Source organism: Anser anser (assembly GCF_964211835.1).
Source record: "Anser anser genome assembly, chromosome: 1".
Taxonomy (NCBI): domain Eukaryota; kingdom Metazoa; phylum Chordata; class Aves; order Anseriformes; family Anatidae; genus Anser; species Anser anser.
In genome coordinates this window covers 2,471,155-2,483,266 of record NC_139720.1, presented here as the reverse complement: position 1 = coordinate 2,483,266, position 12,112 = coordinate 2,471,155, and the positions used below count along the sequence as shown (strand labels likewise).

Genomic DNA, 12,112 nt, shown 5'->3' with positions numbered 1-12,112 from the left:
CACAGAAGCGTGCAGCCAATGATCTGTAAATCTGAATAGTGTCACCATCATTCTAAAAATATCGGTGGTGTTTAGCGGATGGGATTAGTAAAATATAAAGATGAAGGAAGAGAGGACACAACAGAAAGGCAGGAGATGAGTTGGGGAGGAATAGGGAACGGAGGGTAGTGTGATAGGGTGACAAAAGAGCAAGAGAAGCAGCTGAATGGTCTTCAGCAGCTGAATGGGAGTCTTCAGCACTTGTTGTGACAGATATCTACTAGTTGTGCTGACCTAATTTTTCACCAGATCCCTGGAGCTGGCTACTCCTTGAAATGTTTTTCTTTTCCAAAGCCATAAAAATAGGAAGAAAAGTTATCACATGGATGGTTGGCCTTGCCTTTCCTTAAGGGAAATTGTCAAAACAACACCATTCCCAACGACACCATGTTTAAAGAAGGGATGATGAAGCGTTTTTATTTTTTATTTTTTTTTATTTTTTTGCTTTACATTTCATTTCATAGATGTACAATAGATTACACTCCATTTTCGAGCTGAGCATTTAATATTGCATCGCCAGTCTTTAAATGGGGATTGCAAAACCTTCCTGCATCGTTCAGAAATCACATAGTTACACCACCATCTCTAGGAACTTTTCTGGTGTACCGACAGCTTAAATTCCTGTTGCTTAAATCAAGCAACATCATAAAGCAGATCTCCAAGAGACCCATCATTCTTATTTTGCAAAGGCCACCCGAACCACATTTCTGTAAGGTTATGGGCTGGCTCTACTCTACTGACATCTCTTAATCCATTGTCAGGTCTTCTGGTGACTGCAAGAGCATTTAATAAACACTGCAAACTGCAGCGATTTTCCATCCTAACCCGTCTGTCTCAAGCCCTGCACCAGTGGTGATGGAGCTGTGGGGTTCATCTGCAAGTATCTGTCTTGCTGATTTTGTCCTTCTTGCTGACAATAACAGCAAAAATTAAAGACATCCATCTTCAGCCTTATTCAGTGCCCGCATAACACGGCTGTACAATAAAGTTGATTTAAGTCTGTTCCCGTAGATTTGGTGCTTCAGTTAGCTCTTTATCACGGTGCTTTCAAAGCGGCAGTGGCTGTAGCTCACAGAGCATCCTCACTCCGTGACTACCCACCACCACCTCACGACAACGCGTATTCTGGAGTTATCACTACTGCCATCTCGCAGACAGGTTACTAATGAACAGTTTTCAATCTGAATTTTGGAGCTGCTGGATGGATATGGCCTAAGATTTTAGTTCCGTCCAGCCTGAGATTCAGGTTGGTGACCACTTCTGGGCTCCCCTTGGCCACAAAAGGGGAGTAATTCAGAGGTGTGGGGTGGTAATGTTCTGGGCACGGGGAAAGTCAGCCCTTCTCCATCACCAAAGCAGTGGCGCTGAGCCTGGGCACATCACCCTGTCCCGGGCCAGGAGCAGCAGGAGGGATGGCATCATGGGTCAGGGTGGCAAAACCAACAGAAGCTGACCGGCCCCATCGAAGGAAGCACGGAGTGTATGTGGCCAAAAAACACAGCAGCACATCTGGAGCAGGCTGCTGCTCGGGTATAGTGGTATTACGCAGCAGAAAGCCTGCAGGTTTTTTCTCTGAAGGGAGCTCTCCAAAAGCAAGCTCTTTTCCTCACTGATATTTTGTCTCGGGATAAGGTCAAACACCGGGGACACTCAGATTTTGACCATGCACAGCACTGTTTAAAGCCCTTGCAGCGGCACCGACTCTCTGAAATATCCTTCAGCTTGGCCACCCTTCAACCTTGTTTTACTGCAGACTGAGCCTAGATCGTTCTGATTTCTTCTCCTCCTTGGCAGCAAAACTTTAAGACTGTAAGGTAAATGGGGCTTGTTGTTGTTTGCTTGATTTTAGTACCACTGGGTCAGAGTTTCTTCTGTAAAACGGGGATTATGATGTTTGCCAGTGATATATTTACTTTGTCAAAAGTGCTATAGAAGTACAACAACTGTCATATTATCCTTCTCTTATATCACTTCATAGTAAATTAAATTTGAGGCCAAAAGGACTATTCAGCTGCTGAAAGTTATGCCCCATTTTCTGCAAGGGAAGCCTCAAAATTGGATGTCTGATGTCTCATTTTGGAAGGATTGATACCACTGCTGCTTTTTTTTTGAAAATACAAGCGTGTTGCCAGTATTGGGAGTTTTAGTTACTTCAGTTCAAATTTTTGTTGTTTCTCTTGCCTGCAGCTGCTAGTTACACAAAGCAGAAAATATCCAAAGCTGTATTCAGTAGGGTGAAATACTTCTGTGAGCAGTGGAATTTATGAAATCTTATCTCCAATGGGTTTGTATGCTTGTCTGGCTACAGTTTAATAAGGTGGAGAGCTGATCTAAGTTTTTTTCTTGGGTTGAGGGATTTGTTACCTCTCCATCCCATGTGAATTTGCTGGAATAGGCAAGCCAAGCCTGCAGTTCCACCTCAGTGTAGGGAGGAATTTGGGATTTTCACTTCTTTCTGGGCACTTATTTTCTCCCGAACTGTAGAAACTTCCTGGCTCACGTATCACCTGAGGCAAGGGTTGACACTCAACAGATCCAAAAGTCATTATGTGGAGACTGATGGTCAGACAGACATGGTGAACTTACGGAGCTGGGTCAAAATGAGTGGTAGGGTAGGCTCATGGGTAGGCCTTAAGAACTCCTTAAAGAGGAGGTGGGGGGAAAAAAAAAAAGCAAAATTAAGCATGAGAGAGTCGGGACGTGTTGCTTTTCCTATTTTTTACGCACTCAGGTTTTCCATGGTTCCTAATGAAGGCTTAACGATTTGAGTTTCAACCAGCCATCACGCAGCCTGCTGTCACTCACAGTATAAGGAGAGGGAGGCTGAAGATTTCTAATCTGGAAGATAGCTGAGGACCACAGGATGCCAGACATCAAATGGGGGGGTTTGTCTTAGCAGTAAGAGGGAAGGCACCACCAGTAAGTCATGTCTAGGCTTCCTAAGCCAAGGTTTGGAGCATCTACAATACCCAGTAATGGTAGAAAACCTGATTTCATTCTGCATTTATTGTCACTGCCAGAAAATTGTCTATTTGAATAAAGTTCTCATGGAAAAATATAGACATGTTTTGCTGAGAAAGCCACGGAGCATATTCAAGCTCTTGGAAGGTGAATGCACGCGCTGAGGCTCAAGCTTCACACGAATTTTTAAGTGTGATAAGGCATAACTAGGTAAGAAAGCTGATCTACCACCTTGCAATGTACTGTTTCTGAGGGAATTATATCAACTAACAAAGCAAGCCAGAAAAATAAAATAAAAATAATAAAAAGATTATTCCATATTCAATTACAGGGTTTCTGTCCCCACCTCATTCTGGCCAGGTCTGAAACTGAAACAGGGCACCAGCTCCATGAGCAAACTGTCAAATTGTCTGGTTCAGTCTTGTCTCTCTGTATTATTACAGGCTGTACAATTGCAAAACCAGCATTCCCTTAGTAAAGATAAATCTAATAAAGAGGAAAAAATAAACCCCAATAATCTGTTTTTTAAGTTTACAGAAGGAGAACAGCTCATCTTCTTCTTTCACAGTGTGTTACCTGCATATGAAGAGAAATACCTCACACTTCTGCTCTGATTTCTTTCAGGGACTGCATTACCATAGGTTTCCGTGGCTTTGACGCTGGAAAAGCAGCAGTACTTTTCCACTTAGCTTAATCTTAGTTACTATTTTTTCCTGCAGCAGCAGTACACAGTGCAAATTGGGAAATGTCAGGAGGCAAAAAACAATAAGGAGGCATTTGAATCATATCTCTGCCTTGATTCCCAGCGTTAAGCCAGGCGATGACTTCTCCTGCCCTATGGGTTGCTTACTTCTTATTCACAAGCCGAGACAGAAGGGATTGACGGCAGCTACGTGCTGGGAAGAGATACTGATTGTTGTCACACCGAAAAAAAAAAATAAAATAACCCGAAACACCTTTAGCTCAGACTTACATAATGGTAAATAGGAATAACAAGGTCATTCAGACAAATGACTAACTGTAGAGCCAAATCCTGTTGTTTCAGCACACTTTTTTTTTTTTTTTGAGTTCTTACTCAGACAGATTTGTAAAGACTGACAAAGCTTCAGAAGAAAAAACAGAATTAAATCTCTCACAAGAAGTAGGGGTCTGGGGCCTAATTCTTTGACCATGGACCAATTTCAGTGTAATGCAGCTGATGTCAGGGTGACAAACTCTGCAAGAAGAGGTAATATATTTTATTAAACTGACTGATGTATGCCAACTGAATTATGCTTGCTTTATACAAGTACAATTGCTCCTACAGACTTAGATGGAAACTCTGGCCTTCACTCTGTGCCCATTTACACTGATGCAAGTCAAAGGTAATTTCATTATAACTAATATAAACGCATTACAGACAAGGCAATTACACCTGTAAGACATCGGTGTGAGCTGAACCCTTCTCTGACATTTCTAGTAATGTTTGAAATGAAATAACGATGTAAAATGTGGTATTTTTAAAAATGTTAAACCTGTGGATGAGGAGCCTGTGTGTACAATGATGCTGAGCACTGGTAAATCTGTTAGACTTAGGAATTCATAAGTGACTCCTAGAAAATACCAGTGGATAAATTATGAAAAGGATTGCAGGTAAAACTGTCTTGGGAAAGGGGTAAAGCAATCCCCTAAAGTGACATATGTGTTGTGGGTAAAAGAGTCTTTGCCAGTGGAGATTTTAATGACTTCCTGAAGGAAATAAACCATATTTGCAAAAGAATTTGTCCGTCTTTGCCTATTTAGGTATCCTTTTGGCATAGCTCTCTGCTACTGCGGTGGCCCTATGGGCGACTGGCCCAGTGGATGAGAAACGGCAGAGTGTGTGCTCGCCTCCGCACCTAGCCTTTTCGGTTTTATTCCTTACAATGGGAGGATAGGGAGGAGGAGTGAAGCCATCTGTGCTTCCCAGTTCTTTGTGGTTCAGGGGAATTCTTTACTGAGCCCCTCTGCATTATGACACTGATTAGTTTATCATCCAGAAGTTTTGGCCACCTTGGACTTTATTTTATCTGAGCAGTCAAGGAACCACTCATTTTACCAGCTATACCTCATAGTACTAAAATGCTCTGTGAAAAAAACGTGAAAAGAAAATGTACATTTCTGTCCCCCTACCTCCAATCCATTGGTTTTCAGGTTCAGATCTTTCTCAGAAGCTGTGTATAGAGAAAATGCTGTTCTTGTAACCCTTCATCCTCATTGTATCATATAGTATTAATGAAGAGAGATCTTGGTGTTCATGTGCTGCATCAGGCGTATTGCGTCGATTTTTTTTTCCTTTTGTTTAAAGAAAACATAGATTTGCACCCATACCTCTGCTTCAGTCAGTAGTGAATGGCTTGTAAAAGGAACAAGGCTGTGGTTTGGCAATTAGAGATGAGGGCTGAAAGTCAGTAAGGTTACAGTTCTGGGGGAGATTTGTTGTTGTTTGTCCTGATGAAGTTCCTCCTAAATGAGGTGATTATTGTAGCTGTCAGGAATGAAAAGGCAGAACACATTGATTTCATCCCCACTGCAATCTCCAGGACGTGCCGGTACAGAGCAGTCAATACAAATTGCCAATTAACAAAAAAACAATATTGGCAAGTCGGCAGTTTGTGAAAAAACTCCCTCCAGCCAGTGCATAAAACTCACGCCATTCAAATCACCATCCTCGAGCAAAGGCATTAGCAAACCTCCCCAGAAAATCAACAAAGATAAGCTTTTTGGCATAGCTGGATTGCAAATTGTAGAGCTAAGAGCCTGTCTGCACAGGGGAAATGGAGCAGAACTGCTATAAGGGAACACACGTCACGTGCTCTACCTATCTTGAGATAAAAATCACTTTACTTTGGAATAATTTTTCTGCTCTGAAAACACACCAGTTATTCAGGAATAAAGTACCTTTTATTTCAGAATTGAAGTGCCTGTGCTTGAACTTATTCTGCCATTTTGCTAATTAAAATAGATACAACCATTGATAAGATAAAGATTCTTCCACAATAGCTACTGTGGAAGAATAGCCCCTTGTAAATAAGCCCGAGGAATACCATGCTTCCAATTACCTTATATTTCAAATACAGTTTGCATAAATGGATCCCGTTAACTTACCTGCAGACTTCAGCATTTCTCCTGCAATTAAAATAATTAATGTGCAGCTTTGGGCTGAAGAAACAGCTCCAGAATAGCAACCAGGAGTAGCGTCTTTGACGTGATGGAGTGAGCCTGGTTTAGAAAACACTTAGTGACTATTAGTACCTGGATATCTGCTACTGCATTTGCTAAGGAATTCCTGCCCCTGTAATGATAACCCAGGGTCCTGAGTGGTGCTTTTAACAGGGACTCTCAAAGCACTTCATTGGGGAGATATCTTTAGCCTTCATTTCCAAATGGGGAAAGGCAGGCAGCAGTTGTAAGAAAGCTTTTTTACTTTTTTGACATCACACACAAAAACAACCTTTTTTTTTTTTTTTTTCCTAACTCCTGAACACAGCAGCATACACCTTGACGTTTTTAAAGAGGGATGGTGCTGTGGCAAGACAGGGAGCTTATGGATAGTGAAAGAAGCAGACCTGACAAGGAGGTTGGCCTTCAATAAATGTTGAAGATCTAGAAACTTCTGTAAATGTCAAAGTTGTGCCAATTCCCCGCTGTTTTGTGAACTGACACTGGTTTGTCAGCTCCAGCTGCACAAAAGGGTGAAAATGCAGAAGGCAACGTAGGTCTGGTTTCCTTTCAGAGCAGGCTTTCTATCAGCGCAAAGTACAAGATTGCCTGGGCTATTTCAGCTCACCACACCTCACTGCCTGCCTGGAGAAAACAGGGGAAAGCCATTTTTAAAAAACACCGTGACTTAAAGAAATTAAATTACATGATGCTTTGGTAACCCCAAAGGATGTCATTGCAATCAGCCTGTGTGAGGCTGTAATGCGCAGCCAGTATTTGTAGTGCGAGCTGGTTCATAGAACCCTAGAATCATTAGGGTTGGAAAAGGCCTCCAAGATGATCTGGTCCAACCATCCCCCTACCACCAATGTCACCCGCTAAGCCATGTCCCCAAGCACCACGTCCAACCTTTCCTTGAACACCCCCAGGGACGGTGACTCCACCACCTCCCTGGGCAACCCGTCCCAGTGCCTGACTGCTCTTCTGAGAAGAAACGTTTCCTAACTTCCAATCTGAACCTCTCCTGGCGCAACTTGAGGCCATTCCCTCTGGTCCTATCACTGGTTACCTGTGAGAAGAGGCCGACCCCCAGCTCCCCACACCTTCCTTTCAGGTAGTTGCAGAGAGCAGTGAGGTCTGCCCTGAGCCTCCTCTTCTCCAGAACAAACACCCCAGTTCCCTCAGCCGCTCCTCACAGGACTTGTGCTCCAGGCCCTTCATCAGCTTCACAGCCCTGCTCTGGACACGCTCCAGGGCCTCGATGTCCTTCTTGTGCTGAGGGGCCCAAACTGAACACAGCACTCGAGGTGCTGAACTGGTGTACTCACCAGAGCAGAGTACAGGGGGACGATCACCTCCCTGGTCCCGCTGGCTGCACTATTCCTGATATAATCCGGGATGCCCTTGGCCTTCTTGGCTACCTGGGCACACTGCTGGCTCGTGGTAAAGTGAACATCGACCAGCACCCCCAGGTCCTTTTCCTTTGTACAGCTTTCAAGCCACTCTGCCCCAAGCCTGTATCGCTGCATGGGGTTGTTGTGGCCAAAGTAGGATGCTGTACTCTCAGCAGCCAACATATTTTTTTCATTGTCAGTCCTATGTACTAGTGTAGCCACCTCATTTGGCTCATAGTGCGCGTGGCTGAGGCTGAGGCCGCCTCACGCCGCCATGCCAGGGCGTTAGGAGCACTGCCGGGCTCCTGTCAGCGGGGCAAGGGTGGATGTGGCCCTTTATGACCCCGTTTTATGTAATTTTCAGGAAAAATAAAAAGACTTCTGGGTGTTGTGCTTTTTGCAGATACATCTGTCAACCGTTTTGATGATCTCCTGACCAGTTAATGGATTTTAACAGCATTTCAAAGCCCCCGTGCTGCTGCAGGTGCTGCCTGCCTGCAGTTCGGGGCAATTCCCGAGCACTGTCTTTTTATTTTGCAAGCCTTCAGAGTCGTTTCGACAAAAATAACCGTTAACAAGAGGAATATCGTTGCATTCAGGAGGGAATTAGGGGGGAAATGAAGTTTTAATGAGAACAACGGGGAACGAGTAGACGGGGACGAGGTCAGCCAGTCACTGGCCCGCCCCGCCCATACCACCTGAAGGTGAACCAGGCCGGAGCCACGCCCACAAAAACTACAACTCCCAGAACACCCCGCAGCTCTCCCCGCACGACGCATAGCAGCTTGCATCGCCCTCCCCGCTTTCCATTGGCTCGCAGCAGCTCGTCCTCCCGCCCCCCTCTCCTCTTATTGGCTGCGCCGCGCTAGCAGGGGTGGTTGCCCGCTGTTTGAGGGGGGAGCAAGATGGCGGCGGGCGAGTCGGCGGGGCGCTACCGGAGCGCGATGAGCAGGAGCAAGGACCCCTCGGGGCTGCTCATCTCCGTCATCAGGTAGGGGCGGCCCGGCCCGCCCGCACGGCTCCCGGGGCGGCGTGTGGGGCCTGAGGGGCCGCTGCTGACGGAGGGGATTGTCCCCCTCTGCTCCTGAGACCCCACCTGGGGCCTGCGTTCAGCTCCGGGCCTCAGCACCAGGACGGGGACGTGGCAGAGCGAAGCCAGAGGAGGCCACGGGGATGCTGAGGGGATGGAGCCGCTCTGCTGTGGGGCCAGGCTGAGGGAGCTGGGGGTGCTCAGCCTGGAGAGGAGAAGGCTCCGGGGAGAGCACCCAGTGGGCTGCCATGGCCTGGAGGGGCTGCAGGAGAGCTGGGGAGGGACTCTGTGTTGGGGGGTGTAGGGATAGGACAGGGGCAAATGGCTTTAAACTAGAAGAAGGGGGATTTAGATTGGATATAAGGCAGAAATTCTTCCCTCTGAGGGTGGTGAGGCCCTGGCCCAGGCTTCCCAGAGGAGCTGTGGCTGCCCCATCCCTGGCAGTGCCCAAGGCCAGGCTGGATGGGGCTTGGGGGCAGCCTCATCTAGTGGAAAGTTCCAACCCCCATGGCAAGGGATTGGAACTGAATCACCTTTCAGGCCCCATCCAACCCAAACCGTGCTGTCATTCACCTCCCATTGCCACCTTGCTCTACAGCATCATGGGGTCACTGGAACAAGACTACAGCAAGTCCCAACTTTGTGTCCTACTGGGAGGGTCAGTGCAATATTTCCCTACTGCTATAGAGTCCATAGTTGACCCTCATCCACAAACGCAGAGCAGCACTGGGTAAAATAGGGCTGGCTGGAGAAGTCAAAGGACTAGGAAGTCCTTTGTGGAGACACTGTCCTGGTTTAGGATGCGATAGTGGAAAAAACATCACCTCAACAAGTCTCACTGCCTTGCAGGGGATGCAAAGAAGGCAGTTGTGTTTAGTCCTGTGTTGGCTATTGATTTCTGTCTGCCTTTATTCCTCTTCTCCTCTGCTGGAGGACGGTTCTGTGATATACTTGGATCCAAGCACAGACCTGGCAGTGTGTTAGTTTCCCTCTGTGCCTTTTTCAGCTGCATATAAATCATTTTTGGGCCGCTTACAACCAGTGAGTTGGCGGCTGATTTCCCACTGAAGCTTTTAAACGCTGGTCTTACACTCTCCAAATTGGGTGTAAGCAGCAAGCAATCATACTGCTCTGTTACTGTGCATTGTAATGAGCTTTCAAACTTCACTTCTTCACCAGAAACTGCTGGAAACTGTAGTTTTTCTACTACTTTGGAGAAGTTAGAGTGATAATAATTCTGTATCCAGCACATTTTATGATCTAATTTAAAAGTATTGTGTGAACCATGGTGTTTAGGACAAAATCCCCGTTTCATTATTTCTCAAAACCGGTCTTTCAGATCTTGCAGCACTTGAGGTAGATGGCAGGGGAAAAAAGCGGGAGGTTCACACAACTGCTTTGCCTTCCCAGGGTCACCGCCGCAGCCTCGGAAGCGCGTGCTAGTAGGTAACAAAGCATCGCGCTGGAAAACGAATGAAAGGAGCTGCCTGGCACAGCCGGGCCTGTCTCTGGCTCGTTAGTTTTGTAAGAAAACCGGTTAGAAAAACAGATTTGTTTAGGCTGGAGCTGCGTGTACACGCAAGGCCAGCTTTTCTGCAGATTTATGCGTACGCTGTTACGACACGGTGTAAACACGAGATACGACGGTCGTAGCAGTGTGCCTTGATAACTTCTGATTTTTTTACATAACAAGTGCTGAATACCCAAGTATGTCGCTATTAAAATTTTATATTCAGGCCTACGTGCTCTCATGGGTGCACTTGTTTATGATTTCCCAAGGAATACTTGCATAATAAATACGTGAATAGTTGTGAGAACTGGCAAAAATCGGGCTTCTTGCCTGGATCCTGAGCTCTTACTGTGCACTTGCACGTTGTGTTTGGCCAAGGGTAGATAGCGTGGATTTGAATTGCTGTGTGCTTGTTATTTCTTTGTCAACCTCAAGTTTGAATAATCGGGGGAGGTAAATGTGGTAAGCTGTAGATAGATTGCTGTATTTTCTGTAAATTAAGGTTATTTGTGGGTAGTGGAAGAATGAATAACGTAAATGTCTTGTTGCAGCATTTCCTCCAGTAGTCTTCCTCTTTTTTTGTCGTGTTTTCTATAATTCCCGACAGAAACTGAAGAGTTGTAAGGGCTGCCTTTTCACCTAGGTCTTGATTTTAATAAATCTTAACTTGTTATTTCATTTATGATCTAAGATGAGAATGAGCTTATATTACTGTGTTCACCAAAAAAGAAATCATGTTTGTCTAATAATCTTTGGCTCGCAGGCACCGATAGCTCAGGTAGCTCACGTCCAGCGTTTGGGTGCAACCTTGAGGTTATCGACTTCGTGAAATTAAAATTGTTCAATAGACCAGCGCGATAACTAAACCTCCAAAATTAAATTAGAACTTGCTTTGGGTGTAGTGCTTGAAGTATCGTGCTGGGCCGGAGCACGCAAGCCTGGAAGTAGAGCTGATTGCGGAGGCAGGAGGAAGCGTTGTGGGACTGTTCCCCTTGCTTAGGGTTAGCCAAGTACAAAAAGCAGGCAGCATGGAAAGGAATTCAAACCACTTTGTTCTGTTTGTTGTTTTTTTGTAGTAACTCAGGTGAGGATGAACCCGCTGAGCAACAGGTGACTTTTTTTTGCTGTCTTGTATGCTCGTACAATACCATTGCAAACAAACTTAAACCTTTCCCTTTCTTACCACGTCATTCAGCTTCGGGAGGACATTACGGATTTTAACAGCCCGCCGTTGGTTTGAAACGTAGCGAAGTTTGCTTTCCTTGGTAGCTTTATTTCCAAATGCTTTGCACGGATTCTCCCGCCAGCCCTCAGAGCTTTACGCTTGCGTTTCCCTGTTTGTGTGCAAGGCTGCTTTTATTTCTCCTCGTGGCTGTGCGGAAGGCCCCAGGAAGGAAGCTGCGTGTGAAGAGCAGCAAAACTTTGCCTGCATTCTTCTGCTGCAAACAAACAAAAGCAGAGGGGCTTCTTCAAGCGTCGCCGTGTTTTACTTTGATTGCAGCAGAGCTGGCTGCGTTTTTCGGGAAGAAAGAAACACCGCTTAGGTCAGCAATATCGAGCCTGTGTTTGTCTACAAAATGCTTTGAAACGTGGAGATAGGTGTTCTGTAAATATAAATGATTTTATTAATGAAGGGATGTATTTTTATCTTTACCCAAGCTAAGGAGCTCTCTACTGCAAGAGACTAATGAATTTACTTTCCTCTGGTGCCAGATTTAGGGACCCTGGGCTTCCTAGGGGGCAGAACCAGTCTCCTTTTCAGCGAGAGTATTTAGGACCAGATCCTTGACAAAGCTCTGCTGTGTTACGGCAGCACTGAAATCGAGTGGGAAGTGGTCTTTTTTTTGCGGGCTCTGGTCTGAAAGGAGGGCTGCTGCTTCGGGAAAGTCAACTGCGTACGAGCCTGTGTAGCTGAGGGTGTCTCGTGGCAGCGCTGGGGCTTGCTCTGTCGCACCAAGTGGCCGTGCGGTTTTCAAAAGGAACCCGAGGAAGTTTCTG

At 45.8% G+C, this 12,112-nt stretch overlaps 1 protein-coding gene and 1 long non-coding RNA gene across 8 annotated transcripts in view; one reads left to right on the top strand and one right to left on the bottom strand.

The window, feature by feature from the left end:
• Positions 1-452: 452 nt before the first annotated feature.
• Positions 453-7,346, bottom strand: LOC310890380. The gene is made up of 3 exons (XR_014577228.1): positions 6,127-7,346; positions 5,152-5,506; positions 453-2,680 (listed from the first exon to the last, which is right to left on the bottom strand). It is a non-coding gene; the product is annotated as an uncharacterized lncRNA (long non-coding RNA).
• Positions 7,347-8,418: 1,072 nt separating this feature from the next.
• EXOC4 (exocyst complex component 4) overlaps positions 8,419-12,112 on the top strand; it is a 382,597-nt gene continuing 378,903 nt past the window's right edge. For all 7 annotated transcript variants that reach the window (XM_083819252.1, XM_083819251.1, XM_083819258.1 and 4 more), the window contains exon 1: positions 8,419-8,565. In XM_083819252.1, the coding sequence (XP_083675378.1) occupies positions 8,480-8,565 (86 nt within the window). In that variant the 5' untranslated portion in view covers positions 8,419-8,479. The remainder of the gene's footprint in view (positions 8,566-12,112) is intronic.